The sequence below is a fragment of the Leptonychotes weddellii genome, chromosome 5 (assembly GCF_054177405.1).
Source record: "Leptonychotes weddellii isolate Sample4059 chromosome 5, ASM5417740v2, whole genome shotgun sequence".
NCBI classification, from domain to species: domain Eukaryota; kingdom Metazoa; phylum Chordata; class Mammalia; order Carnivora; family Phocidae; genus Leptonychotes; species Leptonychotes weddellii.
In genome coordinates this window covers 1,483,884-1,509,748 of record NC_138373.1, presented here as the reverse complement: position 1 = coordinate 1,509,748, position 25,865 = coordinate 1,483,884, and the positions used below count along the sequence as shown (strand labels likewise).

The 25,865-nt window shown below is 59.2% G+C and overlaps 2 protein-coding genes across 7 annotated transcripts in view; one reads left to right on the top strand and one right to left on the bottom strand.

Annotated features, from left to right (window-relative positions):
* SNX8 (sorting nexin 8) overlaps positions 1 to 12,812 on the top strand; it is a 37,095-nt gene extending 24,283 nt beyond the window's left edge. For 2 of the 5 annotated variants that reach the window (XM_081819226.1, XM_081819223.1), the window contains 9 exons: positions 1,325 to 1,442; positions 1,721 to 1,842; positions 3,719 to 3,799; positions 4,752 to 4,912; positions 5,474 to 5,606; positions 8,359 to 8,427; positions 10,709 to 10,858; positions 11,219 to 11,368; positions 12,648 to 12,812. In XM_081819226.1, the coding sequence (XP_081675352.1) occupies positions 1,325 to 1,442; positions 1,721 to 1,842; positions 3,719 to 3,799; positions 4,752 to 4,912; positions 5,474 to 5,606; positions 8,359 to 8,427; positions 10,709 to 10,858; positions 11,219 to 11,368; positions 12,648 to 12,758 (1,095 nt within the window). In that variant the 3' untranslated portion in view covers positions 12,759 to 12,812. The remainder of the gene's footprint in view (positions 1 to 1,324; positions 1,443 to 1,720; positions 1,843 to 3,718; positions 3,800 to 4,751; positions 4,913 to 5,473; positions 5,607 to 8,358; positions 8,428 to 10,708; positions 10,859 to 11,218; positions 11,369 to 12,647) is intronic. The other 3 variants (XM_081819224.1, XM_081819225.1, XM_081819227.1) reach the window with 3 other exon arrangements.
* Positions 12,813 to 15,258: 2,446 nt separating this feature from the next.
* Positions 15,259 to 25,561, bottom strand: NUDT1 (nudix hydrolase 1). Of its 2 annotated transcripts, none has more exons than XM_006730024.3 (4): positions 25,455 to 25,561; positions 23,628 to 23,795; positions 16,181 to 16,326; positions 15,259 to 15,938 (listed from the first exon to the last, which is right to left on the bottom strand). In XM_006730024.3, exons 2-4 carry the CDS (start codon positions 23,777 to 23,779, stop codon positions 15,709 to 15,711), a joined length of 528 nt encoding a protein of 175 aa, XP_006730087.2. In that variant the 5' UTR covers positions 23,780 to 23,795; positions 25,455 to 25,561; the 3' UTR covers positions 15,259 to 15,708. The 2 variants fall into 2 exon arrangements, with proteins under 2 accessions (XP_006730087.2, XP_030880345.2); XM_031024485.2 differs by having other exon boundaries at positions 15,632 to 16,062.
* Positions 25,562 to 25,865: the final 304 nt, after the last annotated feature.

The window sequence follows — 25,865 nt, the reverse complement described above, 5'->3', positions numbered from 1 at the left end:
GGGCGTGTCTCCTTCCGGCCTCGCGGCCCAGGATGCGGTCCAGGGTGTGGTGGCTCCGAGCATTGGGGGCTGCTCTCCCCTGTATGGGCCCTGGCGGCTGGCCCTTCCCGTGTCGTCCAGGTGCCCCGTTTCTTCAGGAAGTCTGTTGTCCCCGCTCTGCCCGGGCCCCCTCCTGGGATGCGCTGCTCCAGCCCCAGCAGCACCCCGCTCACCAGAGGCCGCGGTGGATACAGACGTGGCACGACGTGTGCCGTCCCCAGCAGAGCGGCCGCCTGACGTCGTGGTTCTCGTAGAGCTTACGGTTTTTTTTATGGACGTTATATTTTGGGGGGCCGTTTGAGGTTCACGGCAGAATTGAGTGGAAGGAACCGAGGTTTCCCATATCCCCCTGCCCCCCTCCCCCCCCAGGACAGGCTGCCTCATGATCAGTGTCCCCCACACGGGGCATTTATCGCGACCGGTGATCCCACACGGACATGTTGTCACCAGAGACCACGGTCGGTGCGAGGGTCCCTCTGGGTGGGCGCGCATTCTGTGGGTCTGGACGGTGACAGCCAGTATCCACCGCCGCTTGTCCCACAGTGTTCCCGGCCCTGAAGGTCCCCTGCGTCCCACCTGTTCACCCCTCTGCCCCGAGCCCCTGGCAGCGGCCCTCCTGTGCTGTGTGCACAGCTCTGCTTCCCCAGGGCGTCCGGTCGTCGGGGTCAGACTGGCTGCTGTCCCTGAGCAGCGTTATTTACAAGCAGTACAGTGTGTGTGATTTCTGGGATCGATGCTCATACGCGCACGTCGTGTGAGCTTGGACATGGAGCCAGGTCGGGTTCCTCTGCGCGTGGGGGCTGGTGCTCACGGAGCCCGCGGGTCTGTCTGGGACGGGCGTCCGACATCCACTTGTCCAGCCTTCTGGGCGGTGGCTGGTCTGCCACGACGGTCGGCACTCTCCCAGGAGGCCTTCGTGCTTGTCGCGCTGGCGCTGCGTGACCGCGTTCGGGAGGGCGCCTGTGGGACGCAGTGAAGAGGGCATCACTCGCACCAGCTGCCTTTAATGGGGGGTGGGCCCAGCTGTGCAGGCGCGGCCTCCTGCCAGAAGTCCGGTCTCCTCAGGAGAGCCGAGCAACGGGCGGTGGGGCGGGACGCTCGCGCCGCGCGGCGGTGGGAAGCCGGGTGCGTGCCGCCGGGGAGGACGGGGCTTGTCCTCGGGGGAGCCTGGGCGGCAGGGTGAGGCACCGAGCCGCACCGCTCCCGCGGGCTCCGGTTGGTGGCGGGGGTGGGGGGCAGGGGGGGTTTCTGGCGTCTGAACACAGGGCCCTCCGTTCTCTTGCAGCGCTTCAAGTCCTCTGTGTACAGACGGTACAATGACTTCGTGGTTCTCCACGACATGCTGCTGCAGAAGTTCCCCTACCGCATGGTGCCGGCCCTGCCGCCCAAGAGAGTGCTGGGAGGTAAAGCCGGGGGGCTGGCTGGCAAGGGACGTGCCCAGGAAGGCCAGGTCGGCCGGGGGTGGGGGGGGAGTGCAACCCAACCTGTGCCAACCTGCGCCTTCACAGTGAGCAGTGCCCATCTTGCCTGTCGGGGGTCCGCAAGAGGTGGATCACTGTTGGTTCAAACAAAAGGGACCCATGCTTTTCCTGGCAGATTTCTGCACCCGAGCGTGTTTGCGGGGGGCTGGGGTGGGGGTGCTGCCCAGCCTATTTGCCGTCCCCATGCTCTCTGCCCGCAGCTGACCGGGAGTTCATCGAGGCCCGGCGGAGGGCGCTGAGGCGCTTCATTAACCTGGTGGCCCGGCACCCCCCGTTCTCCGAGGACGTGGCCCTCCGGCTGTTCCTGTCCTTCAGTGGCCCTGTGAGTTACTTCACTGTCGCAGGTGGGGCCTGAGGTTCCTTACACTGCCTGGCATTCTTTTTTTTTTTTTTTTTTAAAGATTTTATTTATTTATTTGACACAGAGAGAGAAAGCACGAGCAGGCAGAGAGGCAGGCAGAGAGAGAGGGAGAAGCAGGCTCTCCGCCGAGCAGGGAGCCGGACGTGGGGGGCTCGATCCCAGGACCCAGGGATCATGACCTGAGCCGAAGGCAGCCGCTTAACCGACTGAACCACCCAGGCGCCCCGCTGCCTGGCATTCTTAAATTTGCTTGTTGTCTTGCTCTCCTCGGCTTGGGTGCCCTGACGGAGTCTCCTGCCCACGTGACTGCCCCAAGCGAGATTTACTTCCTTCCCAGATAATGGGGCTGTGCTGTCAAGAGGCATCCTTGGCTTTGGCTTGGCAGGATTCGGTGTGTCTAGCTGGAGGTTCTGAGCGCCGTCGCCCTGAAGGCTTTGCTTGGGAGGGTTACGGAAGTGCCGGAGACCCCAGATTGCAATGGGTGTTTCCAAGAAAGCAAATGAGGCCACTTTGATGATGTGCCATTGGAAGACTGAGCGGAGTCTTTCTCACAGAGCTGCAGGATAGACCCACCGTGTCCACGTGGACCTTAATTTCTGTTAGAAACCAAGCGGCCGTGTCTGTCAGCTGTTGTGCAGTGTGTGTTAGCCTCGGGGAGCGAGGCAAAGCCCTTGTTCCCAGTTGGGGAGGACGTCCCTGCCTTGTCCCAAGGGCAGCCTGCTCGCCTAGGGAGAGGGGTGGGGGCAGGGGCTCCAACAAGGCAGCTTTACCCGTGGAATCAGATGGGTCGTCTTCTGTCCGAGGGAAGCCCTTCTTGAGCAGGGACCTGGGGGGGCTCAGTCCCACCCTCTCCCACCGCAGGACGCAGATCGCGGAGCCGCCGAGGCAGAGACACCCTGTGAGGCCGAGGGGCCTGGTGCCTCCTGGAGAAGGCTTTCCTGCTGCTAGCTCAGACACCCCTCTTACGGGACGTGAAGCAGGCACTCCGTGAACGCTTGCTGTGACCGTCTGCCCTTGAGCTGGGAGTGTGGGCCTTTGAACCCTGGGCGGACAGGTTCCTTCAGCGCAGGGATCTTTACTGCCAGGGAGGAATGCGAGGGGGCCTGGGAGCTGCACACACTGGGCACAGAGCTGGGTGGCGTCCCCGTCCTGGAGTGTGAGGCTCCTCTGACCCTTTGCCCTCACACAGATAGGGTGTTGTCCCTGGGGCCTCCCTGACTCCGTTTCCTCTGGTAAAATGAGAAAATTAGGACAGATGATTCTCAAGCATCTCTGAAATTCTAGAATTCCTTGACTCATGAAGAGCTGCAGGTTAGGCTCTCTGCCTGTATTTCCCGTGGCTCTTTGTGGGTCCCGGTCTTGGACATGGCTTTGCCAAGGAGGCCTGTGTGTTGCCCACCGGCCCTCCTGGGGCTCTGTGGGCCTGGGTCCTGTGGGTCTGTCTGAAGGAAGGAAGGAGACCTCAGCTCGTCTCTGTGCCCCATGTGGTGGGACCTACCAGGTGACGTCTGTGGCATGGAGGTCCTCTCTGCTCTGTGGACGGAGTTCCTGTGTTTCTGGAGAGAGAGCTGCCCTCTGGAGCTGGAGGTTTTGTGGTGCCGCTGTTGTTAAGTCAGGCTTTCCTGGCTGTGGAAAGCCACCCTAAAGGTTAAGGTCAATGGGAAGAAGTCCGGGGAGACACAGTGACGAGATATTCTGGGATGCCTGTGTGACAGCCCTCCTATGGGAGCACGTTCCTCTTGAGGAAGGCCTGCGTCCTGCCTCCTGCTGACCTCCTTGGTCTCATACAGACTGTTCTGCAGCTTGGTAGAGTTGGCTGTTCTGTTTCCTTTTGCAGGACGTGCAGAACAAGTTAAAGGAATCAGCTCAGTGTGTTGGAGATGAATTCATGAACTGTAAGCTGGCTCCTCGGGCCAAGGTACTTTGCTCGTCGTGACGCGCCCTCTCCGGTCCAGGCAGTGACCGCCTGACCCCATGCCTGACCGCGTGCTGGGGATGATGCTGAGGCCCGCCGCATGGTTTCCTCATTTCACCTGCTTTCACCTGCTCGGACACGCAGCCGGTGTCCTGCCAACTTCACAGATGGGGAGACGGGCCCCGAGAGTCTGCCAAGGTCCCAGACCACCGAGTAGCCCACCCGTAGGGGGCTGAACATGGTCTGGCCACAGAAGCCGGCCAGCTCTCCTGCCACATCCCCGAGGCTTTTTTGTGATTCAGGTGGACTCCCGCTGGGTCACTAGCCTCTCGGATTTCAGAGGGGACGGGAGTGTTGCATTGGTTTATTGTAAAATTTAGCACATCTGTTCTTTCTCTAAAGAGGATTAAGGTGGCTACTGGGTAGTTTTTTCCTTTTCCTTCTTAAACTGCTTCTCCATACGGAAATACGGACTCCTGCCCACGTGCCCACTCCATTCCCTAAGCCTCCTGTCTTCTAAGCGTTATGTAGTTAATGTTCATGTTAAAGAATAGTTCATGTTACTGGGTAGTTAATAGTAAAGCTGGTAAAAAGTGACTCTTGGGGGAGAAATGCGGCCTCCCGGAGGCCTTGCCCTCACGCGGAGAGTCACTTTGAGCGTGACGGTTATTATTGGAGTGTGTGTTCTGGCAGGACCTCCAGTTGGATCCGCTTGCAGTGGACGCTAGAATCGCCATCTCCTGGGGCCACTCAGCTTAGTGTTTGTGGTATATGCGTGATGTTGGTTTCTGTTTCTTTTTTGGACAAGAAGGGAGGCCCCGTGAGGCCCCATGTGGCCTGGCGTCTGGGCCCACATGCTGCTCTGTCGCCGGGCTTCTTCCCTGTCCTGATGGGCGTCGTCTCCAGAAGGCCCTTCACGGCCAGTAATGCGTGGCCTTGCTGTCCTCCCTGCCAGGACTTCCTCCCGGCCGACATCCAGACTCAGTTAGCCGTCAGCCGGGAGCTCATTCGGAACATCTGCAACAGCTTCCACAGGCTTCGCGACCGGGCTGAGCGGATTGCATCGAGGGCCGTCGACAATGCTGCTGACCTTCTCGTATTTGGGAAGGAGCTGAGGCAGGTGCCCCGCCAGGGGGGTCTGCAGACTTGGTGGCAGATGGCGTTTTACTACAGCGACGCCCGTTCTGACCAGTTTCACTGTTAGAGGGCGAAGGAGAGGGCTGGGGAAATGGGTTATGGAATTTAGAGGAAGACAACTGGGGGAATTTAGGCAGGGAAGGGTGGATCCCTAAACACACGAATGTGTGCCAGTCGGTCACACGACGTTTTCCCTGCTGTCAGGACTAGACTGGAAAAGGACGGCCCGAACTGTTCACACTCCTCTGGGTGGAGGGGCAGTGGACGGTCAGCCAGGACTGCACCCTCCTCCTCAGTTTCAAGAACTCTGCCTCGCGAGCCAACGTGTGCACACCCATCCCTGGGGGGCTTGTTGACCAGAACTGGCTCAGAAGGCCTGGGGCGGGGGCTGAGGTCCTGCCTTTCTGACAGATGCTTAGATGTCCCCAGGGACCGCTCTTCGCGTGGCAGAGGTTGCCCTGGGACGACATGTCATGCTGGACGGCCAGCTCAGCTCCCAGGCCTTGAGTGTCTTGTCTCCTCTGTTTCTTTTTCCCTTAGTGCTTTGGGGTCTGACACGACCCCGCTCCCTTCCTGGGCCTCTCTGAACAGCAGCACGTGGGGGTCCCTTAAACAGGCGCTGAGAGGCCTGTCCGTTGAATTTGCACTGCTTGCTGACAAAGCTGCCCAGCAGGTGAGTGACGTTGTTGTGCTCGGTGCCCGTTCTGAAGAGCACCTGTCCCTGGGGAACGGAAGCGGGGACATCTTTGGAGTCTTGTGTCTGGAGTGAGTGGGTGCTGGTCTTGGTTGGAACTACATGTCCCCATCTGTTCTGAGTGGCTCCTTGTGAGCCCCTGACGCTCTGAAGATGGTTGCCCATGACAAAGAGACTGGGTGCTGGTCCTTTGAAGGTTCACTTTGCTGAGATGAGAAGCTGTAATCTGTCCTTGAAAATGTAATCTCGGACTTCCCCGGATGCTTCTGGGTGGACCAGGTAGTTCCCACTTTGCTATCCTAGTCAGCAAGTACTTGGTTCCTCGATAACTTATCAGGACAGTAAGTAAGCTCCGGAGCCCTGAGAGAGCCCCATCTCCATTCCCTGCAGAGACCCAGTTAGCCTCCAGAAATGCTTCTGCCGCACATGCAGGGGCCTTGTGGTCCTTGGGGATCTATTTGAAGGTCCACAGTTTACTGGCAGACGGAGAGGCTCATCTGGGTGCTTTTATGCTATAAAACCCCTGCGTGACTTTGAGGGTGAGCGTTTGTGGCCTGGTTCTTGGGGAAATGGTCTATAGCCTGTAGTAAATAAATTAAAATGGTGTACCTGTGAAGGGACTTGCTGCCTGTCTGACGCTCGAAGCTCCTTAGTAGCAGGCTGGAGAACACAGCGATGGTGGTGGACTCTCCGACCGTGGAGCTGGGGGATTTTCAGGCTCAAGGTGGGGCCCTCAGAGGCCCAGGACGTCTCTAAGTTCCGAAAAGGAAATTTGATCTCGTTGGCTGGTACGGAAAGTCCTGGGTTTTCTTCCTCTGTGGTCCCGGTGCCTGTGTGTTCCCATTAGAAACTGAGCGTAGGGTGTTGTTGGCATTTCTCAGAACTGGCGCTGGGCCCAGTCCCTCTCCAGGCCTGCCAGGTGCCCACGTGTCCACCGCGGGGAGGACTGGCACTGTGCTGTTGCAGGTGCGGCTGCAGAGAGAGGCAGCCTGCTCTGCATTCGGCTAGTGTCTTGTGCTGGGCCTGTGCTCGGGGTATGTTGCTTCCTGGGCCTGTTTCATGTCCATGAGAAGCAAGGGCTGGATGAGGTCATTCGGACACTTTTCATGGAACCTGTTGGACTTTCCTCAAAGCTCATTTTAAAACCTAAAATTGAACCTGTCCTGGTTGCAAGGACCTAGGCCCTGGGCCCACACAGCTCCCAGTTCAACAGGTAGCCTCATGGCAGGGGTGGGAGAGCGCGTGGGGTGCACCGTGAATCCCCAGGCGTCCCGCAGAACGGAAACTCCTGACTCTGTCGTCTCCTGTGTTTTCCGACTGAGATTTGAATGCTGTGTTTCTGCCTTTGAAGAGGGAGAGAGGGTTCAGGCTTCTGATGTGGTGCAAGTTCATAGTTTGAAGCTGAACCCCAAGCTCTGAGATTCTCTGATAGCTGGCGGATGCTGCTTTGAAATGTGGTGTCTGAGGAAGTACCACTTCCTGACTATTCCTCGTGGTTTTCACGTTGAAGTGAAATTAATATAGTTTTAATGTGAAACTGGATCAAACGACCGTCAGGACTTTCATCCAGCACAGCTGGGATTCTGTTCACTCTCACTGCACGAGGAAAGACACCCAGGGGCTGGTTTTCCTAACTCTGTTTCCACACACCCTGGTTTTATTCTCCCCATACCTGTTAGGGGTCCCAGGTCACTATATTCCAGTGGGACAACAGAGACTCAGAGGGGGCTGTTTTTTCCATGCTGACAGGATGGTGGTTTGGGGTCTTGTGTGGCATTGAACGAGAACTGGGACCTAGCCAGTGACGTGACCTGCTGCTAGACCGAGGAACCTCCGTCCTCCTGTGCCCCTCCGCCCAGTCAGGCGGGAGCAGGGCACCTGTGGACCTCTGGTGTTTTCCTTCCGGGTTTAGAAAACCTCGAACATGCCTGTTATTTTCCTGTGACCTTATTGGCTCAAGTCTTGGCTGTGGGTGTGGGAATGAGTGGCCTGGAACCTCTGAGCTGGGCAGGCATGAGTCCCTGGTCCCCTGAGTTGGTGGTAGAACCTGGGCAGGAGCCCTGGCTCCCAGGCCAGTGCTTGTAAACCGGTCAGACTCATCCTCCTCGTTTCTTCCCATCTTCTGCCTTCTGGCTGCACCCTCTACACAGTCCGCTGTGTGGTTTCCGAGGTGAGCTTTTCATGCTGAGCCATAGCTGGAGCTCTAGAGGTTGTGAAAAGGGCTCTTTTCTCTGAGGAGCCCATACTGCACCTGGGAGAGGTGAGGTGCTCACCAAACACCTGAGAGGTGCTTGGTGAATGCCTAGGAAGTGTTCAGCAAACACCCAGGCAAGGTGCTCGGCAAGTGTTGGTGGCTGAGGGACATGAGCTGTGCTAGAGCCCTCAGGACATGTGGCTGTGAGCACAGTGTTAGAATGGAGGGCTCCCAGGAAGCCAGCCTAGCCCCAACTGTACTGTGGCTTTGGCACGCTGGGAGGCCCAGTGCTGTGGAACAGCAAGCACGAGTGGGCAGATGACCTTGGGAACTGAGGATGTAGTTTTCATCCAGCTGCTGGGTTCTGTGGCTTTCCTGCCTTATGTTGGGGGGCCTTCGTGTGGGAAGGGGGCTCTTCTGCAGAGCTGGCTGGTGGCTGTGGGGGGACGAGCCAGCTCAGGCCTACGTATGGGGGGCCCTGGCCGGGTCTGTGGGTCCTGTGGTGCTCGGTGTTGGTCACCCACCCTTGTTTTCTAGGGCAAACAGGAAGAGAATGACGTGGTGGAGAAATTGAACCTCTTCTTGGATTTGCTCCAGTCCTATAAAGTGAGTCTGGCTGCTCCTTGGCCAAGGACAGAGCTTTTGAGAAGGATCCATGATCTTTCAGGGGTGTGACTCCAGAGGAGTGGACGAAGAGCTGCAAAGCCAGGGCTGTGGAGGGAAGATGGGCCGTAGACAGTTTTGCCAGAGTTATTTCCCCTTGGCGGGTTCTGCAGGTGCTCTGGGCTGTGGCCCCAGCAGGTGTGCAGACAGGCCTCTGGCTTCCCTTGGTCTGAGAATGGCGGGTGTGTGTGTGCACGTATGTATACATGCATGTGAGTGTATGTGTATGCATGTGTGTGTACACACGCACGTGTGTATGTGTGTGCATGAGTGCATGTATTTGTGTATGCATGTGCATGCGTGTGAATGTATGAGGGTATGCACGAGCGCGTGTATGTGTATGTGTGTGTACACGCACACGTGCGTATGTGTGTGCATATGAGTGCATGCATTTGTGTATGCATGTGCATGCGTGTGAATGAGGGTATGCACGAGCGCGTGTATGTGTGTGCATATGAGTGCATGCATGCATTTGTGTATGCATGTGCATGTGTGTGAATGTGAGGGTATGCACGAGCGCGTGTATGTATATGTATGTGTACACGCGCACGCGTGTGTGTGCATGATGCATGCATTTGTGTATGCATGTGCATGCGTGTGAATGTATGAGGGTATGCACAAGCGCGTGTATGTGTGTAGGTGTGTGTACACGCGCACGTGTGTATGTGTGTGCGTGAGTGCATGCATGCATTTGTGTATGCATGTGAATGTGAGGGTATGCACGAGCGCGTGTATGTGTGTGTACACACGCACGTGTGTGTGTGCATGAGTGCATGCATTTGTGTATGCATGTGCATGCGTGTGAATGTATGAGCGTATGCACGAGCGCGTGTGTATGTGTATGTGTGTGTGTGCACACGAACGTCTGTGTGTGCATATGAGTGATGCATTTGTGTATGCATGTGCATGCATGTGAATGTGTGAGGGTATGCACGAGCACGTGTATGCATGTGTGTGTGTACACACGCACGTGTGTGTGTGAGTGCATGCATGCATTTGTGTGTGCATGCGTGTGAATTGTGAGGGTATGCAGGAGCACGTGTATGTGTGTGTGCATGCGTGTGTGTGTGTGTGTGTGTGCATGAGTGCATGCATGTATTTGTGTATGCATGTGAATGTTTGAGGGTACGCACGAGCGCGTGTATGTATATGTGTGTGTACACGTTAAGACGTGTACATGTGTGTGTATGTATGCGGGTATATGTGTGCATATGTAGGAGTACGTGTGAATGTGTAAATTGTGAGCATGGGTATGTACGTGTGTGTATGTGTACATGTAGGAGTGTATATACACGTATGTGACTGCACACGTGCACGTGAGTATATGTGCATGTATGCAGAGCACCTGTATATGTATGGGGGCGTATATGTACGTTCCCACACGTGTGTGCATGCACACGTGTGACCATGTGCACATGTGTGCATAGAGGGGTGTGTGTGTGTGAGAGAGAGAATATGCTCGCTCCCTACACGTGTGTGGGGGGGTGGCCTGGCGCGGAGGGAGCTTGCCTCTTCTGTGGGCAGAGATGCTGGGAAGTCCGACTCCAGCTCTGTGTAGGGCTGGCTTCTGAACCGTGGCGGCGTCGGTGATGGGCTGGATGTTCTGTGAAGCCGGAGAATCCTTCGTGCTGAGCTCAAGGAGAGGGGGCCCAGGACTTTGAGGAAGGTTCCAGAAGGGATTTGTTAAGTTGGATGGTAGCCAGGTCCCCTCGAGATCCCAGCACTGTGGTTCTGTGGCCAGTATTTCCCACAAGATTCCTGAGCGGGGCTATTTTAGGGCTCCAGGGAAATGCCGGTGCATCTTCCTTTTGGAGGTGGGTCTTTCTGCTGCTGGAGGGACATGGGCTTCCTGAAACTGGGCAGCGGAAAAGTCGGAGACCCACCTTCCATCTTCCCTGTGCGTCTTCCCTGTGGACAGGACCTAATTTATGTGGGTTTTTGGTTGGCAGTGCTGATGTGCACTGCAGCCCCTCCTGGTTTCACCCGGGGCCTGTCACTGGAACCACTCCGTTCCACGACTCCTTCCTGAGCGTGGAGTGAGTGGGTGTGCGTGGGAACGGTTTCTGAAGAGGAGGGGCTCGTGTGTGAACAGCGCTGACTTTGAAGCATGTGTCTGTTTGCCGGTCTCTTCCCACTGCCCCCTTCCACGTGGCCTCCCCCGGGGGAGGGTGGCTTCCGGGTCCCTGCTGGCTGGTGGCTGAGCGCAGGTGCCCTCCCCGCATAGGACCTGTGCGAACGGCACGAGAAGGGCGTGTTGCACAAGCACCAGCGTGCCCTGCACAAGTACAGCGTGACGAAGAGGCAGATGCTGAGTGCCGCCGTGCAGAGCCGCGAGCCCGACTCGGCGCAGCCGCTGGAGTCCCGCATCGTCGAGGTGCTTCTGGCGGGGGGCAGGGGGCGGGGTGGGGCGGCCCGTGGCTGCCCCCCGGCTGGGCTGCCCGTGAGCAGGCCTGGCCTGGCTGGGCCCCGGACCTGTACTTCAGGCCTGGCCCCTGAGCTTCCGGAGGGTCGCTGCCTGGGGCCGGTGTGGCCGGCGGGGGGATGGGCAGGCAGCCCTGCGGTGCCTAGAGCAGAGCCTTTGGGGTGCCCGGTTGGGGTGAGTGGCTTGGAATTTTCCTCAGCGCTGGTGCAGGGAAGGGCTTGAGGCCCTGGGCTCGGGGAGGGGCCGTGTATTGGTGTGGCGCTCCGCAGCGGCTGCTGGGCCAGGTACGAGGGGCGGCTCCTCTCTCTGCAGCAGGAGAACGCCATCCAGACCTTGGAGCTTCGGAGCTTCTTCTCCTTGTACTGCCTGCACCAGGAGATGCAGCTGGTCCACATCTACCTGCCCCTCACCTCCCACATTCTCGGGGCCTTTGTCAACTCACAGATCCAAGGCCACAAGGAGGTGGGTCGGCCAGCCCCTTGCTGTCTGGGAGCCTGGCACTCCTGCAGCCGGCCTTCCGGCATTGCCGGGAGCACAGGGCCTATAAACAGGCCAGGTTCATGTCTGCTGTCGCACACGCAGGCCGAACAGCAGTGGCAAAGCTGTCCTCGCGATTCTTGGAGGGTGGGGGGCAGCGTGAGACCATGATGGAAGTGTTCCTCCTCTCCTGGAGGAATTCTGGAGTCGGGTAAAGCGCAGCATCCCCTGGAATGGAGAGAAGAGAGGGTGGGGCGTCGGTGAGAGAAGGCGGGGGTTGGCGCAGACCCTGGGTCCGTGTTCTCCGGCCGGCGGCTCCTGCACTGCTGGGAACAAGCCCTCTGCTTGACCGGAGATGTGGCAAGCTCCGCGGACACCTGCTGGCCCCGAGGACCCAGAGCCGCATGGTGCTAGTTTGTCTTGGACTCCTTGCGCCTCCGCAAACGGGGACAGGTGTGTCCCTCTCCAGACAGCTTAGAAGGGGGCGTGTGTCTAGGCTTGAAGAAACTCATATATGGTCCCCGTGTGGTTCTACCTTTGCTGGCCGCTGCTGACGTGGTGTGTGCTGGGTTGGGTCAAGACCTGGTGGCAGCCCCAGCAGCACAGTCACCTGCTGGGGGGGGGGGGGGGGCGTGTCTGCCCGTGGCCACCTGCAGCTCCCTGGTACGGTAGCGTGCTCAGGCCAGAGTCCCTAAAGCCTGGGCCGCAGTCCCGGCTCTGCGCCTGTTAGAACTCTCCAGCCTTGGCGTGTTTAATCCCTGTGGCAAGTTTCCGTTTCTGAAAGATGGTGTGTGCTGCGCGCCTCCTCGGCCTCCATGATCAGCGTGGGACCTGGAGGGTGATGGGCTACAAGCATCTGGGACTGCAGCGTCCCCATCCCTGGGGAGTGTCCCGACGGGTCAGCCAGAGAGGAATGGGCCTCTCCCGCTCCGGTGGAGGCCCGCGCAGGGCCTCGTGCGGGTGGGCTCGGGTCTGGGGAGGCTGATCTCCGAGCTACCCTCCTCTCCCGCACGTCTTACCCCCACTTTCTCTCTGGTGCGGCTTGTCTTGTGTGACCCGCCACACCGGGAGGCTGGTCCTGGCAGAGCCCACCTGCCGGCCACCGGGCGCGCGTGCAGCGCACACCGTTCCTCCTCTTTCGGCGTTCTCTGTGGGGGAGGGGGCTGAGATGCGGCGAGGGGAAGGGCCAGCTGCCCCCTGGTCTGGTCTGGTGGCACGGGGCTCCTCGGGGGTTTCTCACCCTGTTGTGCTCCCTCTTCTCCAGATGAGCAAGGTGTGGAACGACCTGAAGCCCAAGCTCAGCTGCCTCTTCGCGGGACCCAACAGTTCCCTGCCCCCGCCGAGATCCCTGCAGGACGGCATGTCTCCTCAGTAGTGCCAGTGGCCTGGGGCGGGAGCCCCAGCGGCCTCACTAAAATCTCTTTCCAAACGGTGTGTCCCTGTTTAATTCCCTTCAGACAGCGGCTGCCTTCCCCCCCACCACAGGGTCCCCGGTGTTGGGCTGATGCCCGGGCTGGGCGGGAGGGGCCAGGGTCTGGGTGCTGCCCTCCTGGGGAGCAGGGCCGAGGACATGATCTGAGTGTCCACGGAAGCCAGAGGCCACGGGGATCTGCTCAGCTGCCCCTGCCCCCCTGCCCCCTGCACTGTGCCTGGGAATCTGGTGGGGAGAAGTTGAGGGCCCCTGGAATGGTTTTCTCTGATTCCCAGAGGTCACGGTGGCAGGATGGTTTCCACATAGCAGGTGCCCGGGGGGGGGGGCATGTGCAGGGGGCCCCCCAGGGGCTTAGAGCAGTCAGGAAGGTCTGGATGAGCTGAGCCCACAGAGGGCAGGACTGTCCCTGTGTCGGATGAGAGGTGGCTGTACCTGGCACATCCCTGGAGGCCAGCTGGCCGTCCTGGGCCTGTGTAGGGCAGCAGTGTGAGTGTGCGTGGGGCGGGGACTCGGGGGCACTGGGTGCACAGACGGTGTTGCTTTCCAGGGGACAAGCCCCAGGGAGTGCCATGGGGGCCCTGGCCTGGTCTCTAGGGTCAAGTGTCCTGTGTCCCTCCCTGTGTGCACGCTCACTCTCTGACCCGTGTGTGCCTGGTGGTCTGCGATGGCAGAGAGAAGGTGAAGTGGTGCTTGCTGTTTGCCCAAGTGCAGCAACGGTTCCGTCCTCTCAGCTGCCCGGACGCCCGTTTCTCTGGAGGCTGCACCTGGAGGCTGGAAGGGCAGAGGAGGCCGGGTGGGGGGCGGTGTCCCAGCTGGACTCTGCAGGAAGGGTCCGTGTTGCCGTGGCTGAGCCGCTGTAAACTGGCCTCACTTACTTCAGGCACTCAGACCCCTCCTTCTTGGCCTCCCTCCGGCACCCGCAGGCCCAGAGGGCTCTGTGCCCAGAGCTCTGGGGCTCCTGTGTGCTTAGGGCCCGGGTGCTTCCTGCTCTGAATCCCTTCTGTGTAAACACAGGCAGGGTGCTTTCTCCTAGGCCTGCAGCCCTTTGAGCTCACTGCTCCCTGGCCCCGAGCGGTGCTGGAGGAGGTTCTGACCGCACTACAGGGTTCCTGAGATTCATGCCTTCCGGGGGGGAGCGCAGACTCCTGGGGGTGCGCCCGGGTCTGATGTCCACCTGTGTGTCCGCACACAGCATGGGGACCGAGGGCAACTTCTCTCCCCACAGACAGGTGTGCTTCCCCGAGGAGACCATGCACACCGCAGTCTGGGGGCAAGTGTCCTTTTGGTCCGGCCAGACGACCGGGTCAGGCCGCGACTCGGACCCGCCCCACGTGTGGGTTCTGCCTGTGCCGGCGGAACAGCCACGGGGGTGTGTGTGTGAGGGGAGACCTGCGGCGCCCCAGCCCGCGCGAGGCCCCGACCGAGGCTCGTGCCTTCCTGGGCTGACGAGAAGGGGCAGCGCATCTGCAGAGCCCAGCACGTTGGGGGTCGTTTTGGTCAGTGGCCTGTTCCTGGGTGGTGGCTTGTGTTCTCACCCCCCGCCATAGAAACGGGTTCTCGGGCGCCGGGAGTGGGTCTGCGCCACCCCGCAGGGCTGCTCCCGCGGCCCTGTGTGCACTTGAGCCACAAAGCGTGACCTCTGAGCCTCCTGTTCATCCCTGTCCGATGCTGCTCACCCACCCGTGGCCTGCACGTGGCTGGTGAGGGACAGGTGACCCCAGGACAGTGGAGAGCAGGCCCCGCCTTGCATGCACTGGGGCTGGGGGCGCATGCACTGGGCAGCTGCTCGAAGGCGGGAGGGTCGGCGCGGGGAGGGCCTCCTCACCCAGGTCACCAAGGAGACTTCCAGCACCAGAGACTTGCCCTGTGCTTTTTGGAGAGGATTTGCTGGTGACTCCGTGTTCCCTTGGCCTGTTCCTGAGGGGGAAATGAGGAGGGGCTCTTGCCTGGAGGGGCGTTTCTGGTCCATCCCCTCCCTACCCCCAGGCCCTGCAGGGAGGTCAGCAGACAGATGCAGAGACTTGCTGGGGGTGGGGGGGTCATGTCCTCCCTGTGCCCTCAGCTGGGGACAGCAGAGGCCCCTTTTTTCTGCACAGAGCCTCCCTGTGCCTGAGCTGCAGGGCCTTCCTTGTCTTCCACGGCCTGCATGTCCAAATGCCACGGGGACAGAGCCCTGCTCCCGGACTTGGGCAAGGCTGGAGTGGAACCCCACCTAGGATCATCCACCCTGGACCCTGTTCGTTTGCTCGCTGTCGCCGGCAGATGCAGAGCCGGAGCGGAAGACGCAGTTCTGATGTGCGCATGGGACCCTGGCTGGTTCTGTCTGCCCTCGAGGCCCCTCCTCCCTTGGTGACACAGTTTGATGTACGGAGCACTTTATAAGAAAGGCTGTAGGGATCAGTTACTACTACGCCCAGTAAACTGGAATTGTTCACAAATGGCATACATTCCAAAGTTTTTATCAATAAACACGAACAACCATTAAATCTGTTTATGAAAGTTGGGTAAGTTGTGTGTTGTCTGCCTCCCCCCTTCCTGGTGGTCAGAGATGTGGACGAGAACACCCTGTCCCTTGGGGTCCCATAGGGGACAGCCTCCGGTGCCTTAGACCAGGGTTTTAGCCCTGGGCCATGACTGTTCCTCAGTTTCCCCTTGATGGAGGGGTGGGGAACAAGGAGGGTACAGCTGCTCGCCCACGCTGGTCCCAGCAAGAGCCCATGGCACCGCACAGGGCAGCACCCGGCCCTCCAGCTGTCCCCTTGGCGCTGCTCTGTCCCAGGGAGCGGTCACGGCCCAACCGGGCCCTGCGAGGAATGTGGAAAAGGTAAAAGGTCTTTATTTTCACCTCCGCCCACCCCACCCCACCCCCAAGACCCCAGCTCTGCCTCGGGGCTCAGTGAACGGGTGAAGTGGGTCCCATGGCCCGTAGGGGCCAGCGCACTTCTGCCTCGTCCACCTCATCCACCTCGCGTAGCGTGTAGTCCAGGATGGTGTCGGGGTCCTGGAACTTGAAGTACCCGTGGAATTTCTTATTCTGGAGCAGGAGGGGAAACCAGTAGCTGTCATCGGGCCACATGTCCGAGAAGGGGATCTGGTCCAGCTGGAACCACCGAGGGCGCATTTCTGGAGCAGGTGGAAAAAGCACGGACGTTCCACCCAGGCTTAAACTGCCCGTCAGTGAGCAATGACCAGGCAGGTCTGTGTGAGGAACTGGGCGTACTCGGGTTCAGTCCTCCTGGCTGTGTCACTTTGCAGAAGAGGAACGAGGCTCAGAGCTAGGTGCCGGTGCGGCGCCTGCCTCCCGGGACCCGGACCTGGTTTCCCCTCGCCCGCTGGGGTGGGGAGGGACGGACTCCAAGACTCACCATCGCTCTCCACGGGCGTCCCCTGGACACTGTCTGTGCAGAAGATGTGCACGTCCATCAGCTCAGGCTCGCCCACGAACTCAAACACGATGTGGCCCACCTTGTGAAGTGCGTCCACAGTCAGACCGCTCTCCTCCTGCAGCTCCCTGCGGGTGGGCGGGGCGGGTGACCCTACAGCAAGGCGCTGGGGAACACAGGAGCGCTTCCCCACCTGGCGACCCGGCGGGACTTTGCAGTCATCTGGGGACCTTTCAAATACCGATTCTGTTCAGAGGTTCTGGTTCAGGGCGCACAGGCCGACCCAGCTCAACAGCCCGTGAGCCACGGGGCAGCCCAGGCCTGGCCGAGTTCAGCGGCTGGGGGGGTCACAGGGGTGGGCGGCGGAGCTGGGGACCTCCCACCCTGTCCGGTTCCTGCTCTTCCCACGGGACGTCAACGGCCACACGGATGCTACTCTCCAGGCTGCAGGCTCCGGGGACCTGGGTCCCGAATCCCCTCTCCTCACACCTGTGCTGAGAACCATGGCCTCCCAAGGAGATGCCCCAACCCTCCAGCCAGCTCCCCTGTGGCTGATCACGGGACAGGGGCTTCAGGCCTCCTCCCAGGGACCCCTTTCCCACCCGAGCACAAGTGTGATGCGCGACAGCAGAACCAGGCTGCCCCCCCGGAACGTTCTGATGCTGGCGTCAGTTTTGAAGTAGCCCCCAAATCACATGTCTGCGGTAGATAATGTGGCCAGCACCCCTGGACGCCTCCCCGGAAGAAGCCCTCGTAACCATCTCTGTGTGATCTTTGGGCCGCCTCCTCCGTGCATCCCTTCACATGCCCGCGCGTCTCACGCCGGAGCAGAAGAACCCCCCACCCCTCACGGAGCTCGGCCAGTTTCCCAACTGGCGTGGGTCACGGATAGTAACAGCGGCCAGCTTGCAGTGGCGAGGCGCCCGTGAGGAGCAGCTTCGCGCGCACCCCCGGACCGCTCTCGTCTGCCCGGCCAGCCGGCTCCTTCCCTCGTCCTTCATGCGGCCAATGCTCTCTGGAGGCTCTGTGCTTGGAACTCGGGGGGCTCCCCGGGCCCCGGCAGCCGCGGAGCTCCGTCTGTTCCTTCCTGAGTCTCGCTGCCCTACGTGTATTTTTGTTTCTCTAAGTGCTCTAATTATGCCTGACCATTTATAGTTGTATGTAAAGAATGGCTTTTTTTTTTTTTAGCGTTGATCTCCAAGTTCTGTTAGGAACACAATGCATAATTGCTTCCTGTGCCTGGAATGAGAAGCCAGGGAAACCACTTTGCTCATTAAACACACACACACACACACACGTTGGGTCTTAGTGGTCTGATCCCAGCAGATGCCTTCCTCCACTCGGAACCCACCAGAGCTGCCAGGAAGGCCCGCAGCGGAGTCACGTGAGCTGGCTGCCGCGGCAGACCAGGCCCGAGTGGTTCTGAAAGCCGGAATTTATTCACTGACGTGGTTCATTAAAATTAGACTTGACCTAAAAACATGGATGTGTGTGTTCACCTGGGGGTGCAGATGGCCCCCCAGTTAAATGTCCTGGCACCCTGTGGGGCCTCCCCCAGCACTCTGGCAGCAGGCTGGTGGGGCTCACTTTGAAAAACTTCACCTAGTGATTTCATGTTTTGACTAGTTTTGGTTAATCTTCCCCAAATACACAGCAGTGCACGAAATATCAATAATCTCACTTCCCAGGCTGGGATAATTAGCGGGGATGACAGTTTCAGTTTTGTTAAAGTGTCGGATTGTGTGTGTGATGCTCAGCTCCCCAGATGGCAGAGAACGGGATGAATCATGAATTAAACAAAATGACAGCAGCCGAGTGTCTGGGTGGGTGGGTGGGTGGGGGCCCTGCAGTCCTGGGGCTCTGTTCAGCCACTCAGCTCCTGAGGTTCTCTGAACACGGCACTCTGTGGCCTTGCTGGAGGCATCAGGCACGCTGGCCAGAGAGATGGGACCGTCCACCTGCCTACAGCCTGAACCTGACTCTGACGAGCCCCAGCTCCCCAAGTGCCTGTAACCTACCCACCCCCCCCCCAAGAATGCTGCATCCTTGCTGCTCAGATGCTGTTCCCCCAGGGACGACCGCTCGCGTGTACGTGGTCACCCAAGCCTGCAGGTGAGAGGGTACGTTAACTCAGCTCTAGACCGGTGGCCTGCTCTGGGATCTGTAAGGGCACAATGGGAGTGCGGTGGATAAAGCGTGTGCCAGGCTCCCTGCAGAGGCCACCCTGACTCACTTGCCTGCAAGAAGTCCAGGGCTGCTCTGGAGTCAGTCATCCTTCTGGCCTGTGGGGCCTGAGACACATCTCAGCCTGTTCCTAAAGTGGATTAGAATGTGCCATCTGGTCTCTCCCTCTCACCCCACAGGGGCAGGGGCACAATACTCCTTTGTCGGAGGTTGTCCTGACTTCTGGCTCCATCCTAGACACCGGGCTGGTACCCCAGTGGCCCTGGGGAGAGGAGATGGGGGTCCCGGAGAGTGCTCCTCGGAGCCGACCCCAAGACTAGGAGCCCATCTGATGGTGTGGGGCTCTGGGGCTGAACTTCTGCCCTCAACCTCAAGGTAAGGCCTGTCCCGGCCTTCATGAAGAATGTCTGCAGCACGACGGCCTGGCCCTCTGCTTCTGAGCATGGAAATCGTTACTGACCCGTGGCCATAGCAGGATGTCCTCCAGGGGGAGCAGCTGCCTGCAGGGGCACGACATGCCTGTGTGGACGCCCAGGGGGGCAGCTGGGAGGAAGCGCCCTCCACGGCCTCTCTCGCTGGATGAGGCCTCCGGCGTGTGAAAGATCATGAGCCTCTGAGGATAATGAACACCTTTAGAATACGGCCGTGAGTCCGACAACAATAAAAGGTCGCTGATTTCACGAGGGCTCTGTGCTCTGCGGTGAGGTCAGGACAGCGGGACAAGTCGTGGGCCATGGACGACCCCACCGGCAGCCTCTGCGGTCAAGCGAGCGTCTGGAGGGCAGACCCCAGGGCCCAGCACAGCATCTGGCCGGCTGTGCCGAGCTTCTTCAGTTACCCACCCGGTCGCAAGACGCCACTGGGGACATGGGACAGGAAACAGACGTCAGGCTCTGTGTCACATCTGCCCTGTGATCATGCCAGACGGGGCTGTAGGACAGTGGAAGACGCGGTCTCTTCAATATGATGCTGTGTCAGCCAGACATCTGGACGGATGAATCTCGACCCTCTGCCTTACATCTTACCCCAGACTCCATTCCAGATGGAGTGGCACTCTAACACTCCTGAACATTCCAGAAGAAAACTTAGGGCAATGTCTCCTTAAGCTTGGGTAGGCAAAGATTTCTTTAAAAGGGTGTAGAAACGCGGCATGTAAAGAAAAAGCCGTATGTGGAATCCCATTAAGATGAAACTTCTGCTCATCGAAGTATCACTAAGAAAGAAGAGGCAGGCCACGGAGAGGATACTTGCAGGAGACTGGACGTGGCCGAGGGAAGACTGTGAGCTGGAGGGCATCTCGACAGAACGGCCCAACACAGAACAGCAAAGAGAAGAAAGATCGGAAAAAACTGAACAAAATATCAAGGGTGTGGGACGGCCAGCAAACGTGTGAGCAACAGGAATGCCGGCAGAAGAGAGAGAGAGAAGACATGACTGAGAATGTTCCCGAATTAGTGTCAAGGACACCAAACCACAGGTCCCAGAAGCTCAGCAGACACCAAGCACGACAGATGCCAGACGCATTACCTTCCAAGTGTAATAAATCAAAAATAAAAGATCCAGGGGCCCCTGGGTGTCTCAGTGGGTCGAGTGTCCGACTCTTGATTTTGGCTCAGGTCATGATCTCAGGGTCGCAGATCGAGCCCCGTGTTGGGCTCCTTGCTCAGCGGGGAGTCTGCTTGAGATTCACTCTCTCCCTCTGGCCCTACTCACACGCTCTCTCTCCAATAAAATAAATAAAATCTTAAAAAAAAAAAGATCCTGAAAGGAGCCCAAGGAAGAAAGCACCTGCCCCACAGAGAAACAGGGTAGGAGTGACATCGGACTCCTCAGACACTGGGCGGGCAGGAAGAGGGAGGCGAGACAGCTGGGGTTCAGGGAAAAACAAAACAAAACACACTCACCTAGAATTCTGTACTCCCCTCCCCTTCAAAAGGGAAGGAGAAATAAAGGCTTTCTCAAAGACAAATTGAGGGACTCTATTACCAGCACACCTGCCTCATAACAAACGTGAAAACAAGTTCTTTAGAGAAAAGGAAAGTGATAGATCTGACCTGGCATCTGCACAAAGAACGCAGGAGCATGGAAGGAGTAAGTGAAGGCAAGATGAAACGGTTTTATTTTATTTTATTAAAAGATTTTATTTACTCATTTGAGAGAGAGAAAGAGAGCGAGCACAAGCAGGGGAAGGGGCAGAGGCAGAGGGAGAAGCAAGCTCCACTCCATGCTGAGCGCAGAGCCTGATGCGGGGCTCGATCCTGAGACCTAGAGATCATGACCTGAGCCGAAGGCTGACCAAGGCAGTCACTTAACCGACTGAGCCACCCAGGCGCCCCAAGATGAAACCGTTTTAATTCTTAACTGATGTAACAGGTAACAGTTTGTTCAAAGTAACAGCGATGATGTATCCGCTTACTTATACCCTGTGTGTGCACACTCCTACATAACCTGAACAACAGCAAGGATACGGGGCTGGGGGCTGGAATCGGGATGTCTGCTGTTGCGAGGCAGGCAAGCCGCTCACGGGACGGGGCAGTGTTGTTTGAAAGCGTGCCTGGATTAGCTGCAAATGTGTATTGCAAATTCTGGGGCAAGTAGTCGAGCAGTTAAAAAGATAAGGATAGCTGACATGCTAAAAAAGGAGAGAAAGGGACTCATAGAAAGTGCTCAGTTAAAACCACAAAACCGAGAAAAGGGGAGGATGACAAGAAGAGGAACACCGAACAAGGGTGACAAATAGAATAGATATGAACCCAACTATAGGAGTCTCCACCTGGAACATCAGTGGTCCACACGCTCCCGCAGAAGACAGATGGTCGGAGGGGATCAAAAAACTAGACCACCTGTCTACACGGAACCACGCTGGGTATAAAGATTACAAGCATGAAGTATAAAACGATGAAGATGAAAAAATACAGATGAACTGTAAATGGAGAAAGACACATGCCAACACTAATCAAAGGAAAGCAGGAGTATCTGTCTGAACTTCAGACATCAGGAGTAAAGAAGGGTATTGCTGTGCTGGTAAAAGGGCCACTTCTCCACGATACGATCCTCAACACGTATGTGCCTCAAAATAGAGTCAAACTGCAGGAGGCAAAAACTAACAACTGCAAGGAGAAACACATGAATCCACGTCCTAGCGGGAGACTTGAAGCAGAAAATCGGTAAGAACGTTAAAATGTATAAAGAAGTACAGATCCCGAAGATTAAGACAGGCAACCCAATTTTTAAAAAATGGGTGAAAGACTTGGGCAGACACTTCACAAAGCCCAGACATCCAAGTGGCCTGCAGACACGGGGCCGGCATGCCAGATCAACGGCCCCCGGGGCAAACACAGCCTCCCGAGGCATCGGTCCCTCCAGAGCGGCTGAAATCAGCGATCAGAAAGTGCGTGTTGCTGAGGCTTGGAGGGAGCTCCCATGCCTCCTGTGGGTGCATACGTGAGCTCGACCACGGGGCTCTGTACACCCCTGCCCCGGGGAACGGCCGCCAGGAGAGCAGACACGGCATCAGGGACCCGGGACCATTGATGACAGGGCCACTCACAGCTGCAAACCGGGACAGGCAGGGGCCGTGGCAGCAGTGGGAGGCCGACCGAGAAGGATCCGAGTTCTGTCCTGTGGACAGAGAGCACGTGCTTCCTCATCTCGGCGACTCGCGTGTCTTGCCCGATCCCAAGCCTGCTCTGCGGGAAGGCCACCATCGCACTGGGTACAGAGGGTCTTACGTGTGTGTCTCCTTCAGGAAATGCGGAACAGAGAGAGGGCGGGAGGGACGGGCCCTAGGAAATCAGAGGCCTGCCAGTTTGCTTGTCGCCAGGACGGCAGAGGACAGAGGTGAAGCTGTCTGTACCCCACAAGGCCCACACCACACACCTCTGCACGGCCCTGCCCCTCAGCCTCTGGGCTTCTGTGGATGCTGCGTTCCACCTCCCACCTGCTTGGACCAAATGTCACGTCCTTTAGGAGTTTTTCTTTTGCCCAATTATCTGCCCTGGCTCTTCATTCTGGACGCCCCAGAGCACTGGCTGTCCCCTAGGCCCGCTCTCTGCACCTGTCCCTGTGAACCTGATAGCCAGACTAGATGGGAGCTCTGCAGGGCTGGGGCCGGGACCTGTTCCCGTGTCCTGACACTGAGCAGGACCCCAGAGATCAGGACCCAGTGAACGGGCTCAGGAGGACAAAGACATTCGCGTGGTTGGCAGAGCAGACCACCGGCACCCACTGCTTGTCCATATTCCACGCCCACCCCCGGGGCGGCTCACAGGGCCAGATGCCAGAGTCTCGGCAGACTGGGCTCTGCCCCAGCTGTACCCTCCCCAAGCAGGACCGGTCACACGGCCTTGCACTTGCCAAAACCAATGACCCCACATGGCGGCGTCGCCGCAGCCCTGGTCCCGGGCCCATGAAGGGGAGGGGCACGCCACAGAGGGCACCACGGCTTTTCAGACAGGGCTGCGGCCCAGCCGTGCGCCATGAAGCCAGCTTAGTGACCCACGATTAAAGGACAACGGGGTGGGAAACGTGCTTGTGGCCTGCCATCCGTGACAGCACCGCGGCCTCAGAGACTAGACATTTCCTACGTGGTGGTCGTGTTTAAAAAACCCCGAACTCGAGAACCACCGGCCTGTAGTGCCCGCAGCCTTCTTCCCTTCCAGAAGCCTCACTGCTATGCGTGTGGGGCTCTGTTTTCTGCCCCAGGGAAAGCGGCCTTAATCAAGGTTGCCAACGTTCTTCAGAACAACATCAACAGTGGTGAAGGTTTGTGTAGTGCTTTGTGCGTTTACACACAGTCTCATTGTACCCGCACATGCCTATGAGGAGAAAGAAGGGCAAAGGGCTTGAAATCGTAGCTGTGTGATCGCAGACAAGCCGCTCGACCTCTCTGGGCTTCGCTTCCTGCCCTGGGGAAGTGTTGAGGATTAACGGAGCGTGTGTGTGCTCCAAAAGGCTGAGACAGAAACACTCGTCGTCAGCTCCCCCGAACAGACGGAGACGTCCAGTGACGGACCACCCCTTGGCTAGAAGAAGCCGCAAGCACAGCCTTGAGCCGCTCCTGAGTCCCCAGCGACAGCTGGCGTGGACCCCACTCACCGCCCTGCCACGCCCTTCGCCAGAGGCAGGAGCGGTTACTGTTATTCCCATTCTGCAGATGAAGGAACTGAGGCCCAAGGGCTCCATAAGGAGCTCCAGTCTATCCCCTCGGGAGCTGGTTGTGTGGGCAGGCCCACCCCAACCTCACCTCTTGGCCCCGTCCTCGATGGTCTCTCCGTCTTGAACTTTGCCCCCGAAGCCATTCCAGCGGCCGGCCCCAAAGCCTCGCTTCTTCATGCCCAGGAGCACCCGCTGAGGCTGCAGCACTAGCACCAGGGTGTAGAGCCTGGTGGCGCCCATGGTCCTCCGGGGACTCCTGAGGAAGGCAAGAGGGTGGGCTCAGCCCAACCTGGGTGCAGACGGGGGGCAGTGGAGGCCAGGGGCCAGGTGGGATGGGAACGTGCCGTGGAAGGCAGGGAGGGGAAGGCTGGTATGTCATCTCCCAGCCCTGCCACACGTGGCTGGCCTCAGGGACAAGGGAGCTTCTGGGCTAGAGAGGGGCTTGGCTCTGCGAACCCAGTGGCAGCAGTCAGTGCCCAGGCTGTTGGTAGGGGGATGGCCATGTCAGTGCTTGCCCCGCCTCAGCACAGAGGCAAGAGGGCAGTCCAGCCGTGGGCACAGCAGAACCACGCGGGTTAGCCCCTGGTCGTCGGGTCAGGCTTTAGGCCGTGGCCTCTTCACCAGTGGGGTCTTCTTCTGGCCTATGGGGATCTGCCTTCTGCACCTCAGCAGTGGCAGACTACGGAGTCCCAAGCAGTGCGTAGCTCCTGACAGCGGAGAGCCCGCTCAGCAGGGCTGGCTGGTCCTCCCTCCTGCGACAGCTCATCTGCTCACAGCCGTTGCTGCCCTGGGGGCCACAAGGGCCCCCCTCCTGCTTGAATGGGCGAGCACCATCCAGAGGAAGACTCCCAGGCTGAAGTCTGGGTGCTTGCTGGAGACCTGGGGGAGGGCCAGGAGCAGGGCCCCTGTCCACCCAGCCCTGGCACGGCCTGGGGCCCCCTGAACACAAGTCTCCCACGCTGGGGACCACGCTGGATGAGAAGCAGGCACAGGGATCCTTCTGGGAAGTTCCCGTGCCTGAGACAAGGCACCTTCAGGTGGGCCCTGGTGTTGGGGGTGGGTCTCCGTGCCTGAGGCTGGATGCCTGTGTGCTTGGTCCTGAGGCTGACGGGGTCACGCCCAGAGCCCTGGCTTCCCAGTGAACTGTGCAGGTGACGGGGAGGATACCGGGGGTGTGGGCTATCAATTAGGAAGCACTCACTGTATGCTTCTCAAAAAGTATTGTTTAACAGACCCAACAACTCCGAGAGCTAAGACTCTCGTTCCCCGTTTTCAGAGGAAGAAGCGGGGGCTGAGAGGCGGAGTGGGACCCAAGGTCAAAGGGCAGACTCAGTGCCCCAACCTGGGTCTAGTGGCTGTTGAGGTTCAGCGGGGGCACAGACGCTGGAGCAAGCGGCCTGGGTCCTCAGAGAGCCCACCTCGTGTCAGGGCCGGGGGGCTTCCTCCCACTGGGCAGCCCTGCCTGTTAGCCGTGGGGCCGAGTCCAGTCACCTGCAGACTGAGGCCCCTTATCAGGGCTTTAAGAGACAATATCTGCCCTTCGCAGAGCACCAGGCCGGTCTTACACAGCGCGGGGGGGCTCGGGACCTCAGGTCCCCAGGCCGTGAGACCCCGGCAGTCCGGGATCCATCTCCTCCGGCCTCTGCTCACCTGGCACCCCGCCTGCCCCTCTCCCCTCCCCTTCCCCTCTTCAGAGGCCCCCGAGCCCTGCACTCCTCTACCCGGTGCCTGGCCCCCCTCCCCCCCGGTCCCCCATCACCCGGCCCCGCCCCTTCCCCTCTCTCCGGTCCCCCTCCCCCCTCCCAGGTCCCTCTCCCTCCTCCCCTCCTCCCTCCCCCCAGGTTCGCTGAGCCCCCCTCCTCCCTCCCCGGTCCCCCATCCCCGGGCCCCGCCCCTTCCCCTCTTCCCTGCTCACCTGACCCGGGCTCCGCTCCCCGGCTCCCCTGTGCCGGGTCCCAAGCCCGCGTTCCGCGCGCGCTTTCTGAACCCGGGCACCGCTTCCGGGGGCGTGGTCTCAGGCCGGAAGCGAGGCCGGCACTTCCGGCGCGGGCGGCCGGAGCGGATCTGCACCCATGGCTCGGTGAGTGGGGTTGTGAGCAAGAAGGTGGTCGCGGCGGTGCGCGCAGTCGGCATTTACGGAGCGCCTGCTGCAAACGTGCGGGAGGAGGAGGGGCTAGGGGTGCGTCCCAGGTTCCCTCGGCGGAAAAAGGGGCGCGGACGCGGGCGTCCCGGGCGAAGTGCTTAGGAGAGGACTTCCAACACGGAGCCAGGTGGAGGGCGGGGAAGAGTGGGAATAGGTGAGGGGGCGCTGCAGGTGGAGGCGGGG